This window comes from Nannobrachium achirus (assembly GCF_963921795.1).
Source record: "Nannobrachium achirus genome assembly, chromosome: 3".
Classification (NCBI taxonomy): Eukaryota; Metazoa; Chordata; class Actinopteri; order Myctophiformes; family Myctophidae; genus Nannobrachium; species Nannobrachium achirus.
In genome coordinates, this window is record NC_137812.1 from 5,949,601 (window position 1) to 5,963,037 (window position 13,437).

Below are 13,437 nucleotides of genomic sequence, written 5' to 3' on the forward strand. Positions count from 1 at the left end.
GCCTTTTATCCAAGGTGCTTTACAATGATAGTGCATTAGTGCATTACATTTACCCATTCACACTAGAGGATAGCACGACGTCTTCCAGGACCCGATTACCCGAGAGCCGAACCGAGCCGGTTCGGGGCTAAAATTTTAACTTGTCCCTCGGGACAGGGTCGGGTAGGTGAAACACGTGATGAGCACACACACAAACGTGTTCATGACGCAACCGCAGCCCTCCGCTGTAGTTCTCGGAGAGGCAGGAGGTGTGCTCAGTGCTGGAGTAGTGAGAGAAGACGACCAGTCTCAAAGTAATGGTGAAAATAAGCATCGGACACAGTGCAAGGTCAAAGTCCCGGCCAGATCGATCCATTTTCCCCGACTCCTTTTTAGGATCGGATCCAATTCAATTCGGCTCCGTTTCAGACCGGTTCCAATCATTCTCTGTGCCATTTCGGTCTGGGGCTAGTAAATCAGATTTATTTTTCTCTGGCCGTTCAGTCCAAATATCCTCGGCTCTGTTTCGGCTAGGCCCCCATTTTTTGGACCCGTGCTACCCTCTAATTCACACATACATTAATACACCGAGGGCGGAGGAAACCATGCAAGGCACCAACCTGCTCATCGGGAGCAATTAGGGGTTCAGGTCTGGCTCAAGGACACTTACATGCTTAACTCTGGGGGAACCCGGGATCGAACAAGCGGACGCTCTACCTCCTTTGTCACTGCCGCCCCACCAGCTCACATTTAGGTGGAAAACCGGTGTGGAAAACAGACCGTAGTGTTAAATCTGTCCAGGTGACCTTGACACACCAGATAACACATATATTAACTGAATAAAGTTATGTTTTTGGTTATGTTTTTGGTTAATTGGTGAACATTCAGCGAAAACAACGCAACTTGTGTTTTGAGTTTGTCAAATTTGTCTGTAGAGAGGGAAAAGAAGGGACCTAAGAATAGATATACGGGGATCCTGGTTACCCAATTACATAGGGTTTAAGTGGTTGAGCAATTTCAAATTGTTTGTTTGGGTTCAAATTAGGGTCACTCCAATGATACTCGCCTCGTTTAAAGTCCAAAGACAAGATTTATTTTGGAAATAATAACAGATTAATATGTGTAATGAATACATCATATGACACATTCCTGTGTGTTTCTACAGTTCAGTTTGCAGGCTCTCTGGGGAAGCTGACGGTGTCGAGTGTCAACAACCCACGCAAGATGATCGACGCCGTGGTGACGTCTCGCTCCGATGGCGATGACGAGGTTCCTCTCTCTCTCCTTTTGTCTCAAATGTGCATGTTTTAATATTACCTAGTGTTTGCTTGAAAATGTTTTAACACTTATGTTGCTATGATTTTTTCTCTTCAATGTCCCACGTTGCCATGGTTACCATAGACTTCCATGTAATTGCGCAATTGTGTAAAAAGTGCACACCCATGCCTAGCTGATGCACCACGTGTGTGCACACTGTTCACAGCTTTCAAACAAAATAATCCGCTTGGAAATCCGTTCAGGCATTCATGATTTATCAGCCATTATGTTTTCTTCAGATGTAAACAAACATGGCTGCCATGTTCGAAAGAATAGGTTGGTATGGGTGTTAAACATGCAATTTCGCGATCGCGATCATGCCTAATACATTTCTGGAGGTCCAATTTTGTTTTTTTTTGAAAAAAACGGCCCAAACTCGGGAAACTCGGGGTTGGCACAGCGGTAGTACCTTTTCAAACTCTGGAAACTCGGGGTTGGCACCAGATGTGTTAATTTCATTACATTGTTGACATCATTAGTTGTAATTGATGTCACTGGCTAGCACATCATTTGTGTGTCGTGTGACCTTATCCAGGAGTAACTGTGTGTCTCTCCTCTGCAGGAGAAGCGAGAGAAGCAGGTGTGGAACAAGAGGAGACAGATCCTCTACACCGTGGAGAAGGTGAACACTCAACTGTCTTTAACCCATTTAAACTTGAGGACTATGTTTCTATGTCTGTGGTGCTCAGACCTTTTCATGTCATGGACCCCTAGAATGTATTTGGATGCAGACCCCTATCTTAAATGATTTTGTTCGAGGGACTCCCAGAAGAAAAGATTTGAGTTACAAATGTTCGCTTTAAAAATATATATATTCAAAGATTTGCACACATTTTCATTAATTTTCAAAAATAGCAGATATCTACTATTTTTGAATAGCTAAAGGATAAAATAATGGGGGTTAGCTAATACAAACTCAGCCGCCCAGCAAGCCAATAAGTACATAACAGCAACAAGAGAGAGAATAAAGTAATAACACCAACACCCACTCTGTTCCATCTCTGTCCCATCAGATGTATAGTCTTCTCCTGGAGGTGCAGGACTTTGAGAAGCGCTTCGTCCACTCGTCTGACGAGGAGAGAGATGCGTTAGTGGAGCGGCACCGGGCCAACACCCTGCAGCTCTGCAACTCGCTACGGGAGAAGGAGTGGGATGACAGGTAGGGACAACTAACTACCAAGACCTTCCTTCCTGACACACCAACATGGTTTCCAGGCCATGAAAAGCAAAACATTGTGTACATACAGATGTGGGGTTGAAGGAATAACTCAAGTTGCAGTTTATAGCTGCCACATTAAGACATCGGTATCGTACTCCAAAAATAGCTGATCAGCCACCTGCCGCATGGCAAATTCAGAGCCGTTGTGCATGAGATCATAGAGAATCATTGGTTTCTTTAACTTTGCTAGCCGAAATAGAATGGCTTGTTGTAGATTAGCCGTGAAATTTCTATTATTATATTATGATCTGAACCGCATTCATTTTACAAGACATCCAACGCTATATCACGTGGTCTTCATTCCCCATTACCATACCGCGATCCCCGTTGTATACTCACCACAGTTCCCAGTGAAATTCTTCAATCTGCATTGGCTTAGAGTGGTGGTTTCGGCCGACGCATCTTAACCCTGTGCGTTTCGCGTGCGCGATCCGTTCACGTAAATGTCGGCTCAAATAATCCACGTATGACTCAAGAGTAGATATGAGCATTTTCGCTCGCATAGCCCGCAGCACTCCTGCTATACTAGCACTAACGTATAAACAGAAAATGGATGGCTGCTGGGAAGCCTCTGCAAGGAATGGACCTGACGTCACTTCTGCTTCATGTCAGAGCAGCCATGAGCTATCGATGGACGAGCGGTGACTAGGGAAGGTTAGACAATCGCCGATTTTCGGATAAAAATCATTTATTTCGTTTTTAATGACCCAGTACGGTAAAAGACGGCGCGGCTGAGACATCCTTGCTCAGATGTCCGGTATATTCCGGTTTTAATATTAAGGGGCTCCCCGTGGCTTGCAAAGTGTTAACAGGGACCCCCAGAAGCAAAATTTGAGTTACAAACGTTCACTTAAAAAATACATTATATTCAAAGATTTGCACACATTTTCACAACTTTTTCAAAAATAGCAGATATACAAGCTTGCAGCGCGGCACTCTGTGCGTGCTGCGAGCTTGTATATCTGCTATTTTTCAATAGTTAAAGCATTCAATAATTCTAGGCCTAAATTGGTTAAAAAAAATGAAATTGTCTGTTTTTTCCGTGCGAAAAATCACGCCTGTGTGCAAAGCCCTTTACACTGTGCTCTCTTGCAGGGTGAGTGATGAGCAGTGTGTCATGATCATGTCTGTGAGGAAGGGGAAACGACTCATCTCCAGGCTCCTCCCCTTCCTGCCGCCCGCCCAGGCCGCCGCCGTTGTCATGGCGATTGCCCGGAACCTGCCCAACCTGGCCAAGAAGGACAAGCAAGACCAGGTATATAACACACACATTCAGAAAATGTACCTCTTACCTCTTCTAATCGATTTAACCTAATATTCTGTATTCGGAATTGGCCAAAAATTCTCCATTCAGTGCAACCCTACTTTTCGGGCAAGTGAGCATAACCTTTGGGCATGTTGTGACACTCCGGACCAATCCGATTTAAACTGGTCTCTAAAAGTGGAGTATGCACCGGCCCTTAGTGTTGACAACATCCTGCTCCATCCAGGTGCTCTGCTGGTTGGTGGAACCCGTTGCCGTGGTGATCCAGTCCTTGTCAAGCTCCGCCCTCACAGACCTGCTGCAGGAGCTGCAGGGCAGCGAGGGGCAACTGGCCACAGTACTGCACAACAAGGTACACACTACTACACACACACACACACACACACACACTCACACACACACAACAAGGTACACACTACTACACACACTCACACACACACACACACTCACACACACTCACACACACACACACACAACAAGGTACACACTACTACACACACTCACACACACTCACACACACACACAACAAGGTACACACTACTACACACACTCACACACACTCACACACACACACACACACAACAAGGTACACACTACTACACACACTCACACACACACACACACACACACACACACACACAACAAGGTACACACTACTACACACACTCACACACACTCTCTCACACACACACACACACACACACACACACACAACAAGGTACACACTACTACACACTCACACACACACACAACAAGGTACATACTACTACACACTCACACACACACACACACACACACACACACACACACACACACACACAACATGGTACACACACACACACACACACACACACACACACACACACACACACACACACACAACATGGTACACACTACACACACACACACACACACACACACACACACACTCTCACAACATGGTACACACACACACACACACACACACACACACACACACACACAACAAGGTACACACACACACACACAACATGGTACACACTACACACACACACACACAACAAGGTACACACACACACACACACACACACACACACACACACACACACAACAAGGTACACACACACACACACACACACACACACACACACACACACACACACACACACAACATGGTACACACTACACACACACACACACACACACACACACACACACACACACACACACACACACACACACACACAACAAGGTACACACACACACACACACACACACACACAACAAGGTACACACACACACACAACATGGTACACACTACACACACACACACACACACAACAAGGTACACACACACACACACACACACACACACACAACATGGTACACACTACACACACACACACACACACACAACAAGGTACACACACACACACACACACACACACACACACACACACACACACACACACACAACATGGTACACACACACACACACACACACACACACACACACACACACACACACAACAAGGTACACACACACACACACACACACACACACACACACACACACACACACACACACACACACCCCTCAGTAAAATATAAATGGAGCTTAAACTTTGAACAGAACAATGTACAACAGAATGATTCTTACTAACTTATTAATTCCTTTTTATCGCAAACAAGAGCCATCCCAATTAGCCAGTAGCCTACGCCCCTCCCCTAAAAGCTTTTGTCCAATGCTAGCTTAGCAACCGGCAGCTTGCCAAGGCTGTTGCCAAGGCAAACCTTGGCAAGCAGGAAGTTATTCTAAGCTAGCATTGGACAAAAGCTTTTTGGGAGGGGCATAGCTACTGGCTGATTGGCTGGCATGTTTTGCCCATGAACTGTGTCACTGTAGATTTCACATTACTCATGACCATTTTCCAAAGCATAACATGGTTTGTCATTTACAAGGAAGCCATATTCATTTCGGTATTATATGAACATTACAAGGACTTGTTTGCATGTACATTACATGAACATTTGAAAGGACAGACTGATTTGAAAGGGAAAAAAACTCTTTCTTTGTAGAAGAAAACATTACTAAATTCACACATTGATGACCACAGGTAGGCTTGAAAACATTTAATGACTGTGAAGGAAATGTTAACAAATATCAAAAAAAAAAATGTTTAAGCCAGTAACAAGAAGTTGGTCTGTTTAGCTATGATAATGTGAAGATGGTGCTTTAAGTTTAGTGCTTGATCCAACAACCCTCCACCTGTCCTCTACAGTTTGGTGTGACACTGCTTTACCTGATCCTGAGTGAAGGAGAGAGGATGCAGAGCTCTGATCCCAACTGTCAACTTATGGACGACAATCGATGGTGAGTGTGTGCATGCACAGCACAGCAGTGAGGGCCCTCATAATTGGTATAAGTGTCAGATATGTTATGAGTGAGTGCGATGAAAAGACTGCATCAAACAGGTCTCTGTTGTTTTCTCCTCTTGTTGCAATTGAGTGACTGCTCCCACTATTAGTTAAAATAAGTTATTCCATGGGTTAATATTTGATTCTGGTTGCCTATAAAGTTTGCGTTAAATCTGTTCTAAAGCCCATGTAGTTTGACTAAAGTTTAATCAGTTCTAAATTCATACGCCAGGAGTGATAACTGTATACTGTAGCTAAACATATAGCAGCTAACAATCACTGCTTTAATGTCTCACCCAGTTGTAAAAGGGAGTAGAATAATTCCTTTGTTGAGGTCATATCTATGGTTTGGGCTACCTATTGGAATCATAAAGTAACTCTTCTGGTTCATGTTTATTACTGTCTGTCCGGCAGTGCTTGTTTTTGAGGGGACTCCACTTTTTTGCAGGTCTTTCAGTCCGAGTGTATCAAAAAAGCACCTCAGTTAAGGCAAGACCTCGCAAACGCTCGCTCGGCGGTGTCTCACGTGGCTCAAGGTCACCTGAGACGGCGCGTCTCCGTCGTCTCCATCTTAACCGAGGTGCTTTTTTGATACACTCGGACTGAAAGAACTGCAAAAAAGGGACTCCCTGTTTTCGAGACTGGTGCTAATGGTATATGACCATGGTATAATCGGGATAATCAACTCCTTAGATGTGCGTTAAAGGCACGACGGAGGCAAAGAACTCTGCTTGGTTGTCCCAAGGTTTGTTGTCCAACCTTGTCTGTTACCTGTGTCCTAACCTCCGTGTTTGACTGAATGTTTGCATGGTCTCTCTCTCTCTCTCTCTCCAGGACTGAGCTGGTGTTCTCTGTGACGCGGGAGCTGCTGAGCGTTCCCCCATCCTCCCTGTCGCCTCCCCTCTTCACCCCTCCCAACCTGCTCTCCCTTTTCTCACGCTATGTCGACCGCCAGAGGCTCGAGCTGCTGCAGGACAAACTACAGTGAGTCTGTCTTCTTTGTAAGCAGCGTTAACTCTGATAACAGGCTATTTAAGCTTTGTACGGCTACGGCAGACCGGCAAACGGAAACGCTCGATAGATCAACCTGCCGCCGTAGCAGCCGTTTGTACTACGCCAAAATGTCCCTTTCCACGTATAGCCTAAAACGCCTGCTGTATAGACACGTCGCCATGGGAACCAAAGCGTTCAGCGAAAGGGGTGGGACCCTGTCGCCGACGGCTTAACGCTTTGGACTGCAACAGCGATTGCGTCATATCAGCCGTAGTCCCGCCTCACGTCACGGTAGTAGAAACGGGCTCCTTAAATTCCCCATTGTTGCTCAGGCAGAAACCTCCCATCTTCACATTGTAATTTATTTTATTTTTTGGGGAAATGAATGCCCTGCTTGATCATACTACACTAACTACAGCGACACACAAAAGTATCAAAAGTACAACCTCAAAACCCGGCGCGAAGTAATGTGTTTTGAATGTATCGATCTGTTACTTAACTTTGCTTGGTGTGGACGGTCCATAACACTGGACCCTCAGTTCAGACTCCACCCCTTATCAGTCGAGATCTCGGAACAAAATTTGGACTTAAGAGTGTGAACCCATTTAATCCGTCACTATACTCAGACATAACCCTGTCCTAAAACATTGGTAACCATGCCCAAATATGAACATATACTGATGACATCAGGGATCTCCATATATGAGCATGACAAGGACTGGCAAATACAGAGATCTCCATATATGGACATATGCTGATGACGTTTGGTGTAGAGGGGGAAAAGAGCAGACTAGACGGTTCAAGTGGTTAAATATCTGAAAACTCAAATTGACATGAATCCAAAATACACTGATGATCGCACTGTCAAACAATGAAACTATATGGAATCTATGAAAAAGGTTGTGGGGGTCCCTGCTTCATCTCTCTCTCTACTAAGGGGTCCTTGGCCTGAAAATGTTGAAGACCCCTGCTCTAATATATATATATTTCTTAAGTTAACGTTGATATTTTGACATGCAGCCTTTTGTATAAGACTCAGTCACAATAGATCCTGTACTGCTGGTTGACAAATACTGGTGTGACACCAAGCATCACTGAAAATCACTGATCATCGTCCTTAAACGGGTACACATTTTGTGTATCATTATTTTATGCTTTAACTATTGAAAAATAGCAGATATACAAGCTCACAGCGCGGCACCGAGTGCCGCGCTGCGAGCTTGTAGATCTGCTATTTTTGAAAAATCGTGAAAATTAGAATTTTTGACCCGATTCTATAATTGTCTTTTGAATCCTTCTAAGGTTTTTTGAAAAACCTTATGTTTCTATGTCAGCAATCTGGCCAGCCATCGTCAAAGAAAAGGTCCTTTTCACTTCTTAACTGGAGCTCAGTTAGTCTGTTCTTGAGAGACTACTATGTCAGTGGTTCTCAAACCTTTTCATTGTGAAGGACCCCAAAATGATATTTATTTGGCCACGGACCCCCATCTCAAAAGATTTAGTTCCAGGGACCACCCAGAAGCAAAATTTGAGTTGCAAACATTCGCTTTAAAAATACATATATTCAAAGATTTGCACACATTTTCACGACTTTTTCAAAAATAGCAGATCTACAAGCTCGCAGCGCGGCACTCGGTGCCGCGCTGTGCTCGCACCGAGTGCTCGCAGCGCGGCACTCGGTGCCGCGCTGTGAGCTTGTATGTCTGCTATTTTTCACTGGTTAAAGCATTCAATAATTCTAGGCCTAAATGGCTTAATGTGTCTTCCTTTATTCTTCAGGATTACAGCCCTGTCCAGGTAGAAGTTACTGCAGACATTGAGACGACCCCCCTTCCCCCACCACCACCACCATCCCACCCTCCACAGCTGACGCCTGTTGTCTGTATGTGTGTTCATGTGAGTGTGACTGTGCGTGCGTATGTGTCTGAGACGCGTCTACGGTGGATAAAGCCTGCGTTATACACGCATGCGTGCAGGTGTCGCGCACTGAAAATTAATTTACAAACTCCTAGGCGTGCCGTTTTCAGTGAGCCTCGCCGGCGCGCAGACGACGTATAAATCAGGTCTAATGGTTTTAATCCAGCAGAATCTCTAGTCACTTTTTGTTTTCGTTTTGTTTTTCTCGATGTTTAGTCTGGTGTGTGTTTGGGAGAGCGAGGGAGTGTGTGAATGACTGGGAGAGAGAGAGAGCGAGCGAGAGATGAACCGTATGAGCTGAGAGAGAAATGATACCTGCATTTTTAAGTATCTTGTTAACGACGATGCCTGTGATAAACCATCAAAAATTAAAAAGTATTTCTATTGTATACAAATGTAACGGGATGTGCTTTTGTCTTTTATTGAACACTGACATTAACATCTGTGTGTGATTTATGGCCTGAATCACATTAACTCTGGCTTCCCTGTTCTGGACGAGGTAAAGACACTATCTCGCAATGGACCAATCCCCAATCACATACACACCCATTGTAACAGTTACAATGGGTGTGTATGTGATTGGGGATTGGTCCATTCCCACTGGCAGATTTGTCGCACCATGGGTGCCAAACTGCAGCTGGAAGTTCAGTAGAATGCACTGGAGCCAGTGGAAGACTGTGGAGCAGCCTGGGAGCAGCTCATGAATAAACACTTTCTGAACAATTGAGACCTTTATAACATACTCGGCTCAGGAAAATAAAAGAAGGCATGTCACAATTATTTTTCTGCTGTGTTGATTTTCAATGTGTGCACTGTGTCATTTTATAGCAGTATCTAAAGAGCAAAAAGTATGTTTCTAAACGTGCCAAGTATCGCAAGACTATCCACAGTTTCCTGTCTGGGAACCAAATCTCGCGATACTTCGGAGACAGAAATGATTATGATTTACTGTTATTATTTCATTATGTACTGTGCACATCGAAAAGCAAGTCATTGGAAAAATACCTGTGATATGTCTTTTATATTCCTGAACAGATTATATGACGGAGTTCTCAGTCGTTCATAAATAGTGTTTATTCCAGGTTTGTTCATGAGCTGATCTAGCCATCATAGTCACGTATTTCATCGCACTTCCGGTGCGAGCTGCCACCCTTGTGAGCTTCATGGCCGGACATGGCCCATACCCCGTTGTCACGTGATATCCCTTCCTTCCTTACATTCCTTTGTTCTGGGTGGACATTCTGCATAAGTACAACCACAACTTTTAAATCAGCAAAGGGGAAAAAAGTGGATCTTGTAAAGAGCCCTGACAGACCTAGTATACAGGGTTTAAAGTAGAGACGTCTGACGTTATCATAAAAATATGAACATAAAAATATAGATCTTCAGCCATAATGGAAACAACAATCTGACTTTCTTTTCTGTCTAACCCACATTGGAATTGGATGGATACATTATTCTATTCTAGGCTTCAGCATTTCAGAATGTTTACATTTGGAAAGCCTTGTTGCATTTATGAATTCATCCAGTGGGACATCACAATGATTCGTGTTTTAATTCCACGACAGGAGATATGTGATGTTACATGACACCAGTTTTTGATGAAAAAAGCCTGCATATATCGGTTGATATTGGAAATTAGGAGTTGGACAATATCTGAAGACTTCCCTAGTTTAAACTGCTTAAAGAATTGTAACATTGATGGTATGGTTTCACTAAATACTGGGAATCATTTTAGAAACAGACTTAAAGGGATATTCCACTTTCAAAAAAACTTTTTGTCATTGTATGGTCTAATCAGGCTTGTATGAACACCCTGAACAGTTTTTAATTTTCTTCATTCAGTATTTAGATATTTGATGTAAATGTTATCTGGCCCTCCAGGCCCAGGGCCTCTCCCCACACACACTCATTGTAACTTCAAACTCCATTTTAACCATGATAGATTCATTAAAAACACCCATTATTTTTTCTGATGACTCATACAACCCTCTTAATACGTGAGCATGCCGTGTTTTTTCCATAACGTTTTTCATGTATTTTTAATAATTCTTTGGGAAAATGGAAAAAAATAAACAATAAAAATATATTAAAAATAAATGAAAAAGTTATGGAAAAAACACGGCCTGCTCACGTATTAGGAGGGTTGTATGAGTCACCAGAAAAAATTATGGGTGTTTTAGTATGACCAAAACATTTGTATTTCATTCAAGAATGTTGAGACCGTTGTCATACTTAAGATTTTATTAATTTCATGTAGGTGTAGCCTGTATGCTGTTTTTTATTTTAACCAGCATACAGGGAGGTCACTAAAAAAAAAGAGTCCCGCTTTTTGTTCTGATAGGCTATGATGGCATCAGCTCAATGTTGTCCTTTGTGCCGTCGCTCAAGTAGCACTGACTTAAAGCGCCATTCCCACTAGGCACAATAACACTGAAGATAACTATTCCACTCCATTGTATTTTTTTCCCCTTTTTTATAATTGGTGTGAACAATGCCACCGACTTGGCTTAGAACAATTATAAAAGTGTCATGATTCACCTGTGAAACCATACTGTGACTAAATGTTTTTCTTTCCCTGCTTGTAATCCGTCAAAAGCACAATTTCTTAGGAGCAATTGACAACTTTGAGATGTCAGATTCATTCTTTATTGTCCATCCATAGAAGAAGTTTGTTTTCATTCTTTACACAAACACTCAAAACAGGTGGTAATCAAAAACAAGGTAAAGACAAAACATCACAAATCGATTACAGTGTATGGGATTAGGCAACAGACTCCCAAAGAGTAATTGTCAAAGTAGAGTAGTTGTCTTCATCCGCAGCTTTGTCACATCACAAATTTACAAGTGTAAAATAACAGGTAATTTTTATTTTATTTTTTGAACAAACTCCAAATCTTCTGTCATATAGTATAAACCTCGCTGTCAGGTGAAAAGTAACATAATGTACTGTAGATTTGGAGCATGAAGATTTGTTTTTCTCTGCAAGTGGCAGTCTTGTAAGTTGTGCATTCACTCTTTTTCAAAAAGCTTCCGTCAAATCATGTATCCCATTCCCATCATGCGCACACAGTTGGAGGACCTGGTTCGATTCCCGTCTGAGACAAAACTTTGTTCAACAATGCTTTACTCTGTCAGGGGACACGTGCTTCTGTAAATCAGCATTTATCATTCAGATAAAGACCCTTATTTATTTATTACCATATGTGTTGTATTTCTTTTAGCACCTCCTTTCACTTAGCCCCAAGTGTGGCAACCATTTAGATCAGGGGTTTTCAAAGCGGATGCCCAGGCACCTTGGGTTGCTGTGACAGCAGTCTAGATAATGTGATAATATTTGTAATTTATGCCACAAGCCCCGGTCCGAGCCAGTATGCTTTCTTTTCAAATGCAGTGCTGTGATTTACTCAATAAAACATGAATTCATTCAGATGTTGTCAAAAATGTTAATATTTTTGATAAAACAAATGTTAGATGATACTGTTATGCTAAAGGTAATAGTAAAATATGCCATAGGGAGTGAAAATTATGAATATATTGTAGGGGTGCCTCGAATGAAAAAATATATGGCTCTGAGCCAAAAAAGTTTGGTAACCCCTAGATTGTCAGTGGCATATGACTAAATGAGACTCCCCATCTGCAGCTGTAATGTCCTCTGTCTCGACTAGTGTTGTAGTCCTTGTAGTCCTCCATCCATGCATCGATTGGTTTGGCAGTACAGGTTTGTATCACCTACGTATAAGCTCTCCTGAAATAAACACAAAAGTACAAGTTACTTATATGTACTACCTGCCTAAAATTTACAAAAATCATAATTACAACATGCATAACGGTGTATTTATTTCAGGATGTGTTCACCATTCATTTTCTTCCAAGCACCTCCTCTAACAGCTGACTATGAACGTGGCCTTTCCAGTTCCACCCCTCTGCAGCCTTGGACCCGTTCTCACTACACCAGGGTTCCTGAAAGAATAAATATGACCCACTGTATGTGCAAAGTGTTTGTAAATAGACTATATTAAACAATTTACTTATGTTTACAACCCGTTTGCGTTATGTAACCTTTAATTATTGTGTAATTACAAAACGGATAACTATTAGATATATAATAATAAAACTGCTGTATTAGATAATATTATCTAATAAAACAGTTATTTTATTGAGCAAGTGCAGAGTGTGCTTAATATCAAAATTAATTTAATTTCGGGGAGTGCAAGATTGATTGATTGACTGAATAATTTATTAACAGTTTTCATAGGAAAAGGTACAGTTTTATGACAGTACAGTTTCTGGTACACAGCCAACTAAAAGGATGCCCAAGAAAGCCCATAGCTTATTTAAATTCAAAATA

At 42.4% G+C, this 13,437-nt stretch overlaps 1 protein-coding gene across 3 annotated transcripts in view; it reads left to right on the forward strand.

Moving 5' to 3' along the window:
* The window catches only part of patl1 (PAT1 homolog 1, processing body mRNA decay factor), a 40,258-nt gene extending 30,772 nt beyond the window's left edge, over positions 1–9,486 (forward strand). For 2 of the 3 annotated variants that reach the window (XM_080721380.1, XM_080721378.1), the window contains 8 exons: positions 1,145–1,248; positions 1,859–1,918; positions 2,310–2,455; positions 3,611–3,770; positions 4,006–4,131; positions 6,041–6,132; positions 7,011–7,160; positions 8,949–9,486. In XM_080721380.1, the coding sequence (XP_080577506.1) occupies positions 1,145–1,248; positions 1,859–1,918; positions 2,310–2,455; positions 3,611–3,770; positions 4,006–4,131; positions 6,041–6,132; positions 7,011–7,160; positions 8,949–8,970 (860 nt within the window). In that variant the 3' untranslated portion in view covers positions 8,971–9,486. The remainder of the gene's footprint in view (positions 1–1,144; positions 1,249–1,858; positions 1,919–2,309; positions 2,456–3,610; positions 3,771–4,005; positions 4,132–6,040; positions 6,133–7,010; positions 7,161–8,948) is intronic. The other variant, XM_080721379.1, reaches the window with a different exon arrangement.
* The last annotated feature ends 3,951 nt before the right edge of the window (positions 9,487–13,437 follow it).